The sequence below is a fragment of the Rissa tridactyla genome, chromosome 5, assembly GCF_028500815.1.
Source record: "Rissa tridactyla isolate bRisTri1 chromosome 5, bRisTri1.patW.cur.20221130, whole genome shotgun sequence".
Taxonomy (NCBI): Eukaryota; Metazoa; Chordata; class Aves; order Charadriiformes; family Laridae; genus Rissa; species Rissa tridactyla.
The window spans coordinates 25,074,351-25,092,078 of record NC_071470.1 but is presented as its reverse complement, the minus strand read 5'-3'; the positions used below and the strand labels follow the sequence as shown (position 1 = coordinate 25,092,078).

The 17,728-nt window shown below is 38.9% G+C and overlaps 1 protein-coding gene across 5 annotated transcripts in view; it reads right to left on the bottom strand.

Moving 5' to 3' along the window:
* The window catches only part of FBXL5 (F-box and leucine rich repeat protein 5), a 37,468-nt gene that overhangs the window by 1,694 nt on the left and 18,046 nt on the right, over positions 1–17,728 (bottom strand). For 2 of the 5 annotated variants that reach the window (XM_054203809.1, XM_054203811.1), the window contains exons 5-11: positions 16,712–16,894; positions 14,141–14,266; positions 13,061–13,209; positions 12,779–12,861; positions 9,610–10,332; positions 6,662–6,810; positions 1,011–1,148 (exon numbers count right to left, since the gene is read on the bottom strand). In XM_054203809.1, coding sequence (XP_054059784.1) covers positions 1,011–1,148; positions 6,662–6,810; positions 9,610–10,332; positions 12,779–12,861; positions 13,061–13,209; positions 14,141–14,266; positions 16,712–16,894 — 1,551 coding nt within the window. Of the gene's footprint in view, positions 1–228; positions 1,149–6,661; positions 6,811–9,609; positions 10,333–12,778; positions 12,862–13,060; positions 13,210–14,140; positions 14,267–16,711; positions 16,895–17,728 lie in introns of all 5 variants that reach the window. The other 3 variants (XR_008466741.1, XM_054203810.1, XM_054203812.1) reach the window with 3 other exon arrangements.

Sequence of the window (17,728 nt, the reverse complement as noted above, 5' to 3'; positions counted from 1 at the left end):
TCTAAGAACCAGGTGTCTGGAAATCAGATTTCTACTTCATGCCACACACCGATGAGCAATATTCTACAAAGTAATTCAGTTAACATGCATGAGACTGAATAAAACAAACCTGAAGCTATAACAAAGGACAGTATGCAAAATAGTGAACTTTGCATTTGTCAATAAGCTTTTTCCTTTTCAAATCTTTTTATTCACATGAACTAAATTTTGATCTTCCAAGTCACTTACGAGCTAGAGTCGGTGCTTCTGAATAGCTGGTTTAGCAGCGCATGTTCTGTGTGGCAGCATTTCCCAAGTCGTAGCTGACCTTCCTCATCATTGCCACCGCTAAGCAGCGCAGCAGTAATTTTAAAGCAACTGTCACATTTCTAGTAAAATGCTTGTTGACAAAACCTACAGAACCACAACAATCCCAAGGAAGGATTTTGACACCGCTTTCCATCCTTCTCTTGCTCACAACTGGAACAGAAAAGCTGTCCTTCTAGGTCTGAGCAATGGTCCATCTAACCCTCCCTACCTCCATCACTGGCAACAGCAAGTGTTACCGAGGGAGATAAAAGCCTACTGTGCACACCTTTTGTGTCTTCCCAGCATCCCTAACTGTTGTAGTAGGGACATTAAAGTCTATTCTCTTTATTATTTGTTTAAGGCTCAATTGTGCATGCATTTGTTTAACCTCTATTTTAACCTGCTGATACTAACTGCTTCCACAATTCCCCACAGGGCCAAATTCCAGAAGTTTGCTACGTTGTGTGTCTGCTTTAAATCAACCTCCTATCCATTTCATCTACTGTTGCCGAATGATAATACTGCAGAATTTGGAGAGTTACTGTTGCACAGTCACCTCATCTATTGCCTTCCCAGTTCTGGAAAGTCATCCCCCTTCCTGCCTTCTCATTCCCATATTGAAAGATTCCAGCCTTTTGAGTGTCTCCTTGCAAGACAGCCGCTCAGTTCCCTAACTCTTTTTAGTAGGCCTCTTCTGTATCTTCTGTAACTCCATCACATACACTCCTCAAGATGGGGAGACCAAAACCGCATGCAGTACTCCACATGTGAGTGCCCCAAGGCTTCCAGGACCATGCAGCACACTATCTTGTTCCCAACGCCCTGATGCCGCATAACACTGGTGGCTTTTTTGGCTGCTGCTGCAAACAGGAAAGATCTCAGAATTAGCACCAACAGCTCTCTGAAATCATCGTCTCCACGTTGCAACTGCCAGCTCTGAATTCAGTTTCATGCAATCAAAGTTTGATTATTCCCAACCACCCAGACATATAACCATACATACAGCTATACGGGAAGCTCGTAAGAAGTCCTTCTGGAAATCTTCAGCACCGGTATCCTTACTTGAGGCAGTTCAGTACAACTCAAAAACTTGGAAATCGCTGTCTGCATTTCTTACACCACAGCAGCAACAGAAATGCTGGGTAAGACTGATCAGGCACAGAAGTCTTGGGGAAGGGGGAATGGGGAGAGAGATGTCACCTCCCAGATTCCTGTCCATCCTGAACAGGGACCATTAAGCCCTGTTCTTTCTTCCTATCTTTTAATTAGCTTTCAGTTTTTAAAATTTAAACCAGTCTTAAAACAACTTAGAAGTTTCTAAGTTTTTGAGATAAGTAAACTGCATCATCTGAAAAGTTTATAGGTTCGTTTCCTAATTTGTTAGGCACTGAATTACAAATGCCATTAAGCACACCACAGTGAAAATTCACCCTTCTTCCTATGCTGCATTTCTTGTCCCATGTCTAATCCTCACACCATCACTAACTTTATCACACCCTTTATAGCCTCAGATAAAGAATTCTCATGAAATTAAATATTCAGAGTTCAAACCACATTTCCTGAAATCTGCCACTCTGTTCTTTCTTAACACATACAGGTAATTCCCATAATTTGGAGGGTATTTTATGCTGTTATTACAACACGGTAGTAAGTGTCATTAATGGTAGTTTTAACAGTAAGGCTATTCAGTTACAGCTCGTTTAATTTATGTTTTGACATAGCAATTGATCTCCTCCATCACAGGTCATTTATCTCCTCTATAAAAGCCCTAGCCCTCCTTAGCTTGTTCTTTTTTTGTATTTGATACGAATAGCACAACTGAAATGCCTTTGCTTTTGATAGCCACAGAGACTGTTTTTGCTTCCCTAGCTTTGTTTACTACAACTGACCTTTGGCTACACCTCTTCAGCTTCCTAACCTCAGATTTCCCCATTCTTTGCTACTGACTTCATTTGGACTGGACTTTGTTTTCAAACTACCCCTGTTTAAGTTCAAACAGCCTCTTTAACCTTGCCAAAAAACACACTCTCCTGTTTTCTTTGGACTGTATATACAAGGTCTCCAATTCATCTCACCTCACCGATTCAGCAGGTTAAGCAATATGGTAGCCATATACAGGTCCTTTTATATTGTCCAGCAAGATGGGCATTTCAGATCTCACAGTGGGGCTGAATCACTTTCAGAAGGGTCCCTCTTTTTCTACAAACTGTGAAGAATTAACGAGTGCTAGCAGTGCAGTGCCTAAATTAAATGTATTTTGGGCTGGTTCACCCGGGAGAGCAAAGTTAATCAGATTCTCATCTAACCTGCCACTGTCTACGTTACTGGCTGAGTTACCACTAAACTGGATTATTATAATGCTCTTTACATGCACGTCTGATTACTCACATGCTTCAGGTGACCCAGAACAGAGGTCTGCTTACTCATGATGAAAAGCTCTCAGTGTTTTCAAATAAACTACATATAAAGACACACTGCAATGCAAGAAAGGAGCATACCTATTTGATTACTTCATTTTGTTACGTGTACTAGTGAAACAAAAATTAGTTAAAATTTCCTAGAAAGAAGTTAGGCATTTCACAAAGAATACGTGACAACCCAGACCATGATAAGAAAAGCCACTCCAGCCAGGACAACTGGCTGCCACCACCACATCCCTTCAGACATCTGTTCTAGCTCTTGCCTGCAGCAGCAGAAACATTCATGAGGTCTACAGCAAGATGGATCCCTGACCTATCTAGGAAGAAGGAAAAAAGAAAAATAAAAAGAAAAAGGCTTTTGGCTACCCCAGTTCTTGATTCAGTTTACCAAGTAGCCACACAAAGACTAATGCTGGCCACAGGAAGGCAGCAAGAATGAGCTTGGAGGAACACAAAGGAGGGAAGGAAAGGCGGTTCTTTTTCACAGCCACCACCAGCGAGAGGCTCCATCAACACTGCATACTGTACTTGATGGTAAGGTAGCCAAAGTAAAACAATACAGGGGAACTACCGAAAGAGTGCTCAAATTAAGCATTAGCTTTTAAGAAAATATATAAAGGCAATAATAAACTCAAATCTGAGTTTACTAAGTGCTACTCTCTATCAACCTTTGGTAAAGTTCCACTTACAGACCTTTATGAGAGCACCTTGGTTATCTGTAGAACTTAAAGAGAGACCGAACTCTTGAAGTCTAACAACAATGCGTTCCCACATAAATCTGCACACAGGAGTCCGTAAATCTTAACAGATATTGCAAAGTCTTGGATCCAATGCTGGAAGACAGATCAAACTATGACCAAGGAATTTCTAAATGCCAGAAGAAAAGAATGAATCATCAGAATCACCACAACTTCATTTCATTAATGCCCTATTTCTTTAATTACAGCACCCAAGGACTACATCATTTAAAAACTTTAGGAACTGAATCGTGCTAAAAAAAGCTGCAAACAGCTACTGCTGCAAAAATTAGGGAGCCCCACTCTTCTAATCCTGAAGCTGATGGCACTCCAGGCTGTAAAACTGAGAACACTGTAAGGAGCCTGAACACAGCCTATGGGGAACTATAAACTTTAAGTGGTAAGAAGTAACTCAAACATTAAATTCTTCTAATTGAGTTCAGTGTGATTTACAATCAAACATGTTTTAGACATTAAACACAATCAGCAACTAGAAGGGGTGTGTATACTGACAGATTTGGTTTCAGCTGCAGCTGAGGGTTATATTTAAGTTTCCAGTGTTGAGAAAAACAGAGGTAAAGATCCTAAACAGCAGTAGGCAAACCAAGAACCGAAGTCATACTAACAGTAAACAAACAGGAAATAAATTTGGAGTTGTGCACAAATTCATAGTTTCTGCTCACAAATGCATGACATCACTGCTGTGCAACAGCACAACTGAGTCTACTTAACAGCAGAAGCTCTACCAGTTTAGTTTTAGTCTCCTACAAAGGTAGAGCAGCTATAGTTAGACCAGCACTTGCAATGCAAATCTGAAAATTGCAAACATGCCTACCAAACAAGTCCAGCAAACCCTCCAACAGAGACAATCCCATGAAGCTGTGTGTAAGGGCCCCTGTTAGGCTCAGTGTTCATAGTAAAAAAAAAAATACTACAACTGAGAATAGGCTGTAGGTGAAAGTAAAGCCCTTATGTGTCAACAGACAACAAAATGGTATCTTTATTATTCAAAGATGGCTAAATTCCATGCTGTTGGCTCCAATTTTTGTTCTGCAAGACTGACGGGTTTTCCAACATGATCCCAGAACATATCTCCTTCCCCGAAAACAATCCCTGATAAGCTGGTGGGCAAAGAAAATGACGAAATTATTCTCTACATGCTGACAGACCAGTGATCTTTGTGTTAGCAGTTAATAATACAATCTACATACGTGCAAACAAACATAAACTGCTTCAGATAGGGACTGATTTAAATGAGACAGCTATTGCTTTCCCTACAGTTACTTTAGAAATACCAAATGATACAGAAATAGTTCAAGCTGTCACAGAAATCCCGCTGCCCACAGAGTGGAATGAGGCATTAGTTTCACACTGAACAGCCCTATCACAATGAAGTTTGAGTGAAAACACGAAGAACAGCCGCCAGATAAAACTGCAGGGGATTCAATTATAAAAGGTTATTTCCCATTTCAGAATTTTGCTAGGACACCGCTGTAAGTTTTTATCTACTTCCTTCTTAAAGAAAACAGCAACAAACTTCTCAGATGCTCCTATTTCTCAATAGATGTGAGAAGCCAGACCATTACAGCCTCACTCTCCTGTTGATTTCTCTCTACAGGAGTAACTGTTCATCCAAACGCCTGCACGATGCTTTACAGAACCAAGCAGAGCTTACAGGCTCACAGCTTCCAGCAGGCGGCGAGAGGAAGGAAATAAACAGGAAAAGGATCAGGACAACTTTACAGAATAATTCCAAAAAAGTATTTGGTTTAAATATAAATAATTTCTTGAGCACAGTATGGAATAGCCAAGCTTTAAAGTGATAGACTCACACAAGAGATTCTGGCTTTGTAAACTAATACAAAGACAACATAGTGTGTATTTTAGGGACAAGGAAAGAAACAGAAATGTCTGAAGGCAAACCAGAACATCAAGTCTGGTATCACTGACAGAAGTGAAAACAGAGGAAAAAATAGTAAGGGATCAGCTGTAAAAGCTTTTAACTTGTCTTTAAAGACAACTTTAACCTCAACATAACATAAGGAGAGTCAGTGAAGGATTTTAAAAAAGGAACCTTAAAATTTTCAGATTGAAATGCTAGATTTTTAGCAGCTGTGGTCTGTATAGAATAGAAGTTACAAAAAGCGGTCTCAATTTAAAGAAAACAGCAGTCAGTGCAAGAAAGTGTATGAAGTAGTGCAAAAATTGTGGAAGCAAAATATGATTTAATACTTTCACTTCTAGTATTAGAATCCAATTCCAGTGTATCACCTTCTATCAATCAGTGGACCGAAGACCCAAATGTCAGTACGGATTTACTTGCAGTACCAAAGCTCCAGCATCCTGTACCCCTGCCATGGCTGCATCTCAATATGGACGCAAATTACTGAGCTGGACACCATCTACCAGGGAATATAATTTTGTTTTTACACACAATTAGCTCTTATAAACCTGTGAACTCAGTTATTATCCTCCATTTCCCTTCCTTTCTGTTGCACTTACCTGTTTTAAACTCACACATGGAATACAAGTCACACCATGGTCCCCACCTCTAATGCTATGAATGCTTACTGGACCTAACATAATAAACTGAATTCCAGTGTGGTAAACACTGAGAAGACTTGTACCATAAACATATTTTATGCATTTATCCAGATCCTTTCCCAGCTTAGATCCATTCCTAAATTACTGACTCAAGCAAAACCAGAAAAACTAAATTACATTTTCCATAAGGACACATGATGGTAGGAAGAAAAATATCTTATACCAAAACTACTGCAATATGGGAGGTTTGCATGGCAAAACACGTGTCATTGCTTCCCTAAAAATCACTGCTTTAGTACCCATCTAATGAAACCTCTGTCTGAAGTTACGACCATAAAGAAACATAAAACTACATGGTTTACAGGGAAAATATGGAGAGGGCAAGTGCGTATTAGCTATATGGAGACATACTTTCTAGCCCCTATTATTTATGCTAAATTATGAGATACATGGACTAAAAATGCTTTCCTAGGTAATATTACCATCAAGCAAAAATACCCAAAAGAACAAGTGTGGAAAAACTGACTTAACAGTTGTCACTTCATAATTAATCTGTGAAACAAGAAAAAAAGAAGTGGGGTACTGGTGGTTCTTTTTGTTTTGTTTTAAATGTGTCCTTAAACCAAGCATCACTCCCCAGAAAAACACCACATCTTCATAAAAAAACGTTACCGTTAATGTTGTCACAGTAGTAAAAGTGTTCATCGTTCAGAGAAGGGCATGCAGAAACTAAATCCTGCAGGCCTGCACCAGTTACAGTGAGACAACCCGAGAGGTTAAGGTGTTCCAAATGCGGCAGTCCTCCTCCCAGAGTCAATGCCCTGTTAACAGACAGAATACAAGTGGTAAGAACCTGCACAACTCTAGACTGACAAGTACTCCACTATGTCGCCAAGTCACAACTTAATTGCGTCTTGTAATAAAGCCCTCACACTTCTAATAAACCATGTAGTTTTAAATCTGTCAGTTTGATACTCTGTAAAGGGGATCACCCCTGAAGCCGTGTTAACAGACCTGAAAAATGAACATATCTGCAAGAAACTAACAATTCCTTCTGAAGAATTAATGGTAAATCACTTTGTTTATAAACAAATCCAGAGATGACCAAGTATTTCAAAGAACTACCAAGACATTCTTCTCCAAACCACACTGATTTTGGCAACTCTTCCAAGGTGATGTATATTCCTCAACCCATCCTTAAAACATGACACACTCAATTTTGGTGCATTATGCTTCTGAAAGTTTGAGTGTCTTGTATTTTTTTTTTTTAATTAAAATTATTTTGGAATCCAAATTTGCATTTGCATAGGGCTGACAGCGGAGCTTCCCTCTGACAACATACCACCTTATTATTTGAGTGGAATTCTCTGTTTTTCCTCTGAGTGCAAGAGACTTTGGCTGCTGATGCAACAGCCTCATGGATGTACCACACCTGAGTAATCGCTCTGCATTTGGCTGCTTGCTTCTCTGCAAGCTCACAAGACAGCCAGCCCAAGTTCAATCACAAGCAAGCTCACCCACCTGAAAAAACCACCAGGCTTGAATCACTACACTGCAGATTCAAGTCACAACATAAAACTGAAAATGCCTTCAGAGCAACTTTGTCCTGTCAGCAGGCAGAAGTAGAACTGTCGACCACAAAACCAGCTATCACTTAACAACTTTTCTATGAAATGCACTGGCATGTGTTTCTACTACAAGGTTTCAGTCTCCTTCATCAGGAACTCAAAACTATTCCAGTGAGTGCAAGAAGTATGCGTTGCAGCACGCTCTCAGCTCTTAAATACTGCCTTTTATCCAAAAAGCACCAATGGGAAACCAGCACAACTAAACCCTTCCCATGACTCAGTAACCAAATCTCCCTTTGGTCCTAGATTACCGAGTCATGACAAAACAGACCAGTAACATGCAAACTACACACAGCATGACCTAATCGGCACCACACGAAACTCAGCAGTACTAGCCCACTCCAGCAACAAGCCCAAACAGAAAGCACAGCTATCTGAAGCTTACTCTGAGTGAAAGAATAAGCATCAGAACAACCGCCATGGGAGACATTTGAACAGCTGGTACTTCTGAACATCAAATGGGGACAAAGTCTCTGGAGAAACAGATCAATGCCAGCAGCGCCTCACACTATTTCACAGTTGAGTACAGCACACAATAGAGGTAGGCTTGAAGTCTTCCCATTACATGAGGCTTTAATTAGCCCTAAGTGCTGCAGCACACCTCAGCCTCATCCCATTTTCATTATGAAGCAATTAATACTTTTTTTGACACAATACAAAATATCAGTGGAAAATATCACACACAGGTAATTTTGCAATCTCGAAGCCATCTCAATGCTCAACTATTTTTCCCACCTCTAACTGTTATATGAAGTCATATTTAACATGATATTCTGCACATAGAAAATTACCATAGACTCATTTAGGCTGGAAAAGACCCTTAGGATCATCAAGTCCGACCATTACCTGAACGCTGCCAAGTCCACCACCAAACCACTTCCCTAAGTACCACATCTATATGTCTTTTAAATACTTCCAGGGATGGTGAGTCAACCACTTCCCTAGGCAGCCTGGTCCAATGCTTGATAACCCTTTCAGTGAAGGCATTTTTCCTAATATCCAACTTAAACCTCCCCTAGTGCAACTTGAGGCCATTTCCTCTCGTCTTATCACTTGTTACATGGGAGAAGAGACCAATCCCCACCTCACTACAACCTCCTTTCAGGTAGTTGTAAAGAGCAACAAGGTCTTCCCTCAGCCTCCTTTTCTCCAAACTCAGTTCCTTCAGCCACTCCTCATAAGACTTGTTCTCTAGACCCTTCACCAAGTTCATTGTTCTTCTCTGGACATGCTCCGGCACCTCAATGTCTTTCTTGTCATGAGGGGCCCAAAACTGGACACAGTACTCAAGGTGGGGCCTCACCAGCAATGAGTACAGGGGGACAATCACTTCCCTAGTCCTGCTCACCACACTATTTCTGATACAGGCCAGGATGCTGTTGGCCTTCTTGGCCACCTGACCACACTGCTGGCTCATATTCATCCAGCTGTCAACCAACACCCCCAGGTCCTTTTCTGCCAGGCAGCTCTCCTGCCACTCTTCCCCCCAAGCCTGTAGCACTGCATGAGACTGTTGTGATTTAAGCGCAGGAGCCAACACTTCACTTTGTTGAACCTCACACAGTTGGCCTCGGCCCATCGATCCAGCCTGTCCATAAGTTATGTCATTACCCAGACAGGTTAAAGGAGACATTACTCCAGTTTTATGAAGTTTCAAGTGTACTGACAGGCCTAATGAAAAAAATAATCAGTGAATCAACACAATTTCCTAAGAAGAAATCTGCCTAGAACAACAAATTCACAAAAATACCTGACTTCAGAGAATACATTTAAATGATTTTATTTTCTTTAAATCCCCAAAGAAAAAGCTGGAAAAAGTTTTCAAGTCTGGTATTATAAATATTTTAAGAGGCAAAGATCACTTAAAACTTACCAGAGTTTCTTCAATTAAAATGTTTCTACTGAAACTAGGCAGATTCACCCCAGAATGACCCAAGAAATAAAATTAGAAAAAAGGTACTGCAGTAAAATAGCTCAAAAATGTCTCCTCACCTGAGAGCACGGTCTGTGATCTGGTAACATCCAGACAGACTGAGAAACTGAAGAACTCGTGCAGTCTCTTCATCTGTTTTTTCACTCCCAGAGTACGCTGAGTCTTTTTTCTCTGACTGCTTAGTCCTTGTTGGTTTTTTACACAGTGCAGAGGACTCTGGAAGTGCTCGAATAGTTCTTAGTGCTGTCCCAGCACAACAAAATGAGTGACCGCAGTAAATCAAGTCTGTAGAAGCACAGTGCTGCTGCCACCCTCTAGTCCTTAATCCATAAATGTCTCTACTGTAGCAAGATGCAGAACAATTAATATGGGATGTTGGTTCCATAAGACAAAATCCTTCAACATTTCTGTGTCGCCACTCCGCAGCATCTTCAATGTCAGCTAAATCATCTGCATCTAACATCCACACATAAGCAGAACTGAAGTTTTCTGAGCCATCAGGTTTAGTCCAATGCTGCTCACTATCTCCTCCCTCAATGAGGTTTTCATTGTTGATTTCATGCAAACAATTATACTTCTTGTTGGACTGCAGAGTAATCTCTCTGTTTTTCCACAAAGTCTTAGCATTCCTGTTTCTGCAGCTTTTCAGGATACCTCTGTTATGGTGAGTGGATATGATACCCAGAGCTCTGGAAATCCTCTCTATAGCCACATCTGTGATTTTTTCACATCCAGACAGATCAAGGTGGCGGAGATTTTGACAACAACCAACTGAAGACCAACTGAAATGAGGGAAAAAAGTGTTTCTGTTTTAAGTTTTTGTTCAGAAACAGTTGTTAAGGCTAAATATGGAAAAGAACATTTCATAAATAAAATACTTATATTCACTGAATATTTAAAGACAATATCCTAGACAGGTTAGATTGGATACTCCAAGTGCTGTATATATTCCTAGAAAAATTATGTCTAAAGAAACATGAAATGAATCAGGAATCAGTAACAACCTGTATTTTTCCATGTACTGAGACTTAAGAGGTTCAAATTTGCCATATATTGAACACATTTTTAAATAGTAGATCAGACTGCAAACACCAAATACATGTGACACAAATTTCAAAAAGCAGCTTCTGTTGTGCATAACACAATTACCCAGAGGCATCTAAGTTACTAGACATTGTAGACTAGACAGTGAACTTCTCAGAAAGCTGAAAAAAAACAGAACTTACTGAACTAGCAAGTTTTACCCCCCCTCAAAGAAAAAAATACTTCTCAGATGTAATGTTCAAAGTATTTTAACAGTTGGAATTTCTATTATTTGAGTTTCTCAAGCTTGGCTGTTTATACATATTGAAATATCAGTGTACTTAGACCATACGCCCTTCTGTCATTTCCCATTTCTTTCAGAAAGAATAGCTGGATTCCTGAAACATATTCTGTGTACAGTATTAATTATTCCACAAAAACGATTAGGATTAGAGATAGTAATGAAATTTGACTTTTTCATATTAACAAAGTCTCACCCCTTCAGTCTTATCTTTTTCAACTGAAATAGAAATGTGATATACAGTAATATTGTGACATTATTAGCTATAGAAGTATACAGCTGATTTAAGTGACTTCTACCTATCTATCCACAGTTTATGTTAACTATCATTTACTGTCCATAAATGATTACTTCTATTTACAGCAAGCCAAACTCATTTTGTCAGTTACAAAATTCTGTGTTGGAAATATAGATACATGAGGAGCAGGAATAATGTAAGTTTCTCTAGTGTCCTGGTCTGAGGTAAAACAGAACCAGTTTTCTGTTCAGTAATTTTATTTCCTAGCTAGGCCTCTTCTAACTCTCTGAAATTAACAGCATGTTGTGTCTAAAAGGGTTCCTTCAGAGTGATAAGAGAGTTTGTGCCAAGCAATGGTATGCAGAGAGGCTCTTACTTAAACTTATTGCAATAACAGCCATGGTCAGCTAATATCGTTATTTGCCCCATTGGAGGGTCGGAAGCGGAAAAGCATAGAGAGGTCCCACCTGCAGGGAGGAGTGCACAGGACAGGTGACCCAAAATTGACCAACAGGGGTATTCCATCCCATCTGCCCCATGCTCGCTATAAAAGCCGAGGGATCAAAGGGTCAACTCTGTTCCTTCAGTGGCTTACGTCCAAGGAGGACCCTGCCGGTTCACCTGCCTTTGATCCCGATCCGTGTGTCCCTGACTCCATCTGTGGAATCAAGTTCCCACCCACTGCTGAATCCAGTCTGGGACTTCCCCAGTGCCTGTCGGTGATGTCATCCTGGGAGCTTAATACGGTTTTGTATATACTGTATCTATTTCATTATTTTCCTTTTTATTTTATTATTAATATTTCATGAAAGTAATTTAGTTTCTTCTAAACTCGTAAATGTCGTTATCTCTCCACCTCCTCTCCATGTACAAGATGGGGGGGGGGGGAACATCTGTCATCAGCCATTGGCCTATTTGGCCAAAACCACAACATCTAGAGATTGACAGAAGCTCACAAAGATTGATTTCTGAGCCACAGAAATTCTGTAAGGCTTTTAGTTCAAGTAAAACTTCTTGCACAAGCTGCAGTGCTGTTACCAGCGTCCATGCTGGTAAAATATTCTGTGTTGTTAACATATAAAACTTGAGAGCATTATATGACGAATGTGTTGAGCACTGAAATAGCCGCTGAGTTTCAGTATCACGCTAAGACCCATTGGTGCCGGCTCTCCATCCATGCACCATCCCACTGACATCAGTGAAATTTCTGCACGCTTCAGTGAAACTTAGGAATCCACAGTTAGTACACCTAAGCCTTAGAGCTTTGCCCAGCATTCGATCAGTGTCTTAAATAGCAGCATTTCAAACACTGCCAGCTTTATCAGACCAAGAACTACCCTAACTGACTGACTACCAAAAAAACCAATCTATGGACAATTTCGAGTTGTTAACAGTAGAACAAAATACAATTACTGTTATTGATAAGTAATACATATCCAATAGTGAAGATAGGCCATTTTAAGTGGCCGTTATAAAGTTACATGCTTCACTTGTTATTTCATTGATTTGTTACTCTGGTTTAGTTCTTACTTAGTGTGAAACCTGAGTGTAATTTCTGTATTTCTCTCTCTATCGCCAATGGACTAAGACATGTTTGAATGTTTCTCCCCCTCAAAAATCTGGATTTTATTTTTTTTTTTTTTAGAGGAAACAACCATTATCTAACCTTTCAAATGCAGAATCTGAAATATCAGTTTGAGTGAGATCCAAATATTCCAAGTTCGGGCAAAGCTCCAAGATCTGTCTAACCTGGAAAAGGAAAGGAAAATAATCAGTAAAGACACAAGGCAATAAGGTTGCATACAGTGTCAAGAGACAACATATGAATTAACATTGTCTTGAGTTGCAACTCATTTTCACTACCCAAGTGTTTTAAACTCGGGCACATCAGTTATTAATTAGAGGCTGCGTAGCTACAATTATTAAATACCAGTTTCAAATTACACACCATTTTGCTAGACACTGCAGAACTGTAGGCCAATACTAATGTCTTCACTGAGGAACCTACATGCGGGAGGACATTATGAATTAAGCCATGAAGTAAACGTTTTTCCATTTGTGCTACATTAATAGCAAGTGAATCTTCAGCTGCTTCTTCTGCAAAACAACACCAAAGAGAAAGACTTAAAATATGCTTTGAGTCATTTGGAATTCACACTGTCATCTTACATCAAACAAGTTATTGGGGAACTAAGGAAAGCTTAACAAGCTTTCAGAAAGTACCTTACATCAAACTTTTGCTGAACTCTAGCTCAACATGCTACTTAAGTCTCATCTTTAAAAACTATCTGCTTGCCTTTCTGACAGTCCTGAAGAGTTTAACAAAAACAGTAAGAGTCTTAACAGAAAATGATCATTAAAGAAGTTGGAAAAAAATATACTACAGATGATGTACTGCTCAGGGGTCTCTGGGGCAGCTGATTCCACCAACTTGCTGTAAACATGGAAATACTATCTCACTGAGCATTTTGTATCCTGCGATATAACAGCTTAAGACAAGTTTTAAATTAAGCCTAGAATGCGTTAGGATGCAAAATGATTCATCCAAACTTCCTGAAGAGATGAAGCCCATATTTTACCGCCTTCCTAACTCCAGAAACATCCCCATAGCCCTTCTTCTACCTACACTCATGTTTGCTCTCTCCTAGATGAATTAATTCAGCTCATTAAAACCAGCTGCCTGCTTCTCCCATGCCCCACACCATTCCCCTTTTTTGTCCACCCAGCTGGGAGTCAGGATGAGATGAAGATAAGGAACAAGAATGCTCCTTTAAGGAACCTTAAGCAGTCACTAGACAAAACTTCACAAGTTCTTTCTTACTGTATAAGGCTTGGCTTAATAAGCATTTAACCTAGACTGAACATAAGTATTATTGCATTTGTTATTATTTTAATGTATTAGAATCAACTATAAAAAAATCTGTATTTTAAACCGATTTTACAAAAAGACTCCATTTTATACATTTATTTCTTACAGATATGTCACCTTCATGAAAAAAAAAAAATCAACAAAACCAGGTTTACCTACCAGATTCATCTATGTCAGCATCTTCATCCCATTCCTGGAAAGCACGACTTTCATCTTTTCTATTTTTCACCCATTCCTCATCAGGTTCTGTCTCAAGATCGGCTGCAGGACCACTATACCAATCACCTACTCACCCCCACACACAAAAAAAGGAAAGGGAAACAAAAAGAAAAAAAGACATTAATACAAACTTCTCATCACTTCAGAAAATAGCAATGATAAACTTCTCAGCGTACTGTGACTTCACCTAAAGATATAAATTAATTTTGCATTTATCTCAACTAAGGTTGGATTGAACCTTGACATAATTCTTTTTTGAGCTATTTCTTAAGGCTTCAAAAGAAGGCACGGTTTCAGTACTGTTACAGAACTCACAGCCTACTATGCTATCCTGAGACATGCTTGTTGTCCTTATTTTCTTGGTAGGGACCAATATGATTGCAAAAATAACAGAAACAATTATGGAATATTTAGACTGTGTAGGTGCTAAAGTTCTTTCTGTTAGATATATTAACCATCAACTTTTAGTATAACCAGTTGGTTTAAGACATTCCTGTGTTCCTCTGGAATCTCACAAATATACAGTCAACCAGCATGTATTTTATTAGCCTGGTTTTAGTCATCGCACATGACAACTCCAGGATCAAGAAAACCAAGTTCCAGAAGTAGCCTACTTAAACAGCTATCCAGTACTCGATAACAACATACAAATGACACTAATCAATAAACAATTTTTTAGATCATCTGGATGAACATGAATATCAGCAACAGCTACACTGTTTTAGCTTGTAGGGTACCTTCTCTCCCCAGGGGTTATAGCACTGGCATAATCTACTTCTAATCTGGGTATATTGCAGTTTTGGGCTTGGTATAAGCAGGTCTGCTGCCTTCCTCAGCACAGCCATGCTTGACAAATACAGCTTGTCTTACTGTCTCATTAGTGGGGGATCCTGCTGTCCCCAAAGCAAGAGCAACCCCTGTTGAATGGTACCAAAAGGAACATGGTTTCTTACATGAGCACCACAGAGATAATGAAATCCTAACTGACTGTCAAACAACTGAAGCAGAAGGTTTCAGTAACATTCCTCATCCTTAACTCATCTTTCTAATATATAAAAAGCATGGGAAGCCTTCTCTATATTGGGGAAAAAAAAAGTTTAAAATTTCCCTTCTGGCAGTAAATCCTATTTGAGAAGCTTCCACCCAGTTTAGAGTACTTCTGCACAAATAACTGTAGTTGTATAGACACTATATCATGAGACTAGCTTTCTGTTGTGCCAAAAACAGATTTAGGAATAAGTCATTTTAAGCAGTTGCCAATTATCTTTTTTTGCGTAGCACTGAATTATCAAGACACCTAGGTTTTAGATGAAAATTTAACAGTTTAAACTCTGAAAACCCTCCTCTCCACTCAGTCTTTTCCAGCTCAGGGACCAATCTATTATTTTCAGTAAGATTTATCCAACCAAAAAAAATTAATTCAGACCTAAGAGTGATTTAATTCCTCTCTGCCTGGTACAGACTTCAGAAACCATGGTACAGACCTCAGAAACCATTTTTGGTCTGGCCAGAAATAAGTTCTTAGCCTTTATGTATCTCAAAATTTAAGTTATGTATTGTTAGCTTTCTCTCTTAAAACTTTATGAAGGCACATAAAATATAGCTTAAACAGCACAGATGGTCTCCTTTTTACACAAGTACACTGACACAGCGGCAATTGCAAAGCCTGCAGTGCCATAGTCTAGTGACCGTTTAATACTCACCTAAATATGGACAACTACAAATATTTAAAGTTACAAATATACTCTGACAACTTGTAACTGGCCTCATTAGAATACATAGTATTTTGTCTATTTGACACTTACACTTCTCAATAGGAAATATTAATTAACAAGAGATTTTGATGAACAGAATTTATTAAAAAAACTTTTAGTCCTTACTGCAGTAGAAGTTACTGAAGTAATAAATCTAAAGAATCAATACTAAAAATAACATTCATACTGTTTTCTTTGAAGTCTGAATATAAAAAGAACAGATTGTGAGGAAGTGTTAGAATTACATTTGTTTTAAACTTCCATTCTGCAGTTATATCTGAGTCATGAAACAGACCTCTCAGAGGAGAGCATACTAGTCTGGAACTAACAAAGATAGATATATCTTATTTCTACCTAGTAACCTAATGAAATAAAAATACTACCGATGTAGATGTAACAGCAGCACTTATAATTCAAAACCCCTTAAATTCTTAAATCATAATTAAGATGTTGTATTAGTGAATATACTTGTTAGCACTCATACAAGCAAACAAGCCTCAGCAAAACTAATCAAACAGTTTGTATACAAGCGCTACTCATGAGTTACCACAAAGACAACTTTTGGTTTCCTAATTCTACAAGACAGAAATATGTTTTGGGGATTTTAATATTTAACCAAGTTTCAGTGCACCATCCTTGCCAGAAGCATGCTCAGCTGTCAGGTTCATTGTACATGACAGCCTACACTAAAGCATTCTATGAACTCAGAAATTCTGATAATTGACATGTTTTCAAAGAAGAATTACATTTAACTTACCTCTAGCCCAGCGAACAGGGTAAAGATGTTTCCAGAGAGATCCAGTTTTAGCCAACTGTGACCATTCAGTGCTTACTTGACTACACTGACATAACTCTTGGGGGTTAAGGTAACTGAAAATGGTCAGCATTACTTCAGGAGGAAGATTACTAATATTTGTGGTGTGCCCTGTTACTTCGGTTTCTGAAACACAGAAAGTGTGTGTTAAGTGAAGCACACCATCACAGCTTTAAGTAATAGTGGAACTCACATTTTGACTAGAACAATGAAAAAATAGTGTCTGAAAAAAGTTTTAAACAATTGCTTGGCAAAAATGTTGAAAAAAAAGTAGGTATCGCTTTGGCTTTAAAAAGCTTTCACTGTAATACCACCTCAAACAAAAAAAAAAAAATCAGCTCAGTTTTCCTATTTGCCATTTTTCAACTTACTAGTTTTTTTCCAACCCTGACACTCCAAGGGTCCAAAAAAAGCCCTGGACAAAAGTAAACTGCTGCTACTCAACCACAGTAAGATTAAAGCAGTATCTGCTATAAATGAAATGCTTTAAAAAAAAATGTCTTATGTCATAGATGATATACATATGTGTTTTGCCACATTCCCAGGAAACAGTGCTAGCACACAGTATCTACCAGCTGGGGCCACTGTCAGCAAAAGCGCTCAGCCTCTTGACTGGGACACAGAAAGAAGTCCATGCTTAAGTCTTTGCAGCTCTCTCATATTTTGTTTCTAGCTTTAACTCATAGCATAGACAATTAACTTTAACTTATGAACAGTGACAAGCCATTCAGGTTAGAAGGTAATACAAAATATTAGCTTAGAGGCGAAAACTTGACCACTGTAATTAATACTTTAATGGATAGCAGTAGGAACCATCTCCAATAACTCCCTTATCTCCAAAGAACAGAGAGCTGCAAACTATATAAAAATAACAAATTCAGTGCTTTTGTTAGTGGCTTTTTTGCTGTTTTAATGGAATTTTTAATGCTTTGTTTAAAGATAATTTACTTGAGCAAAAAA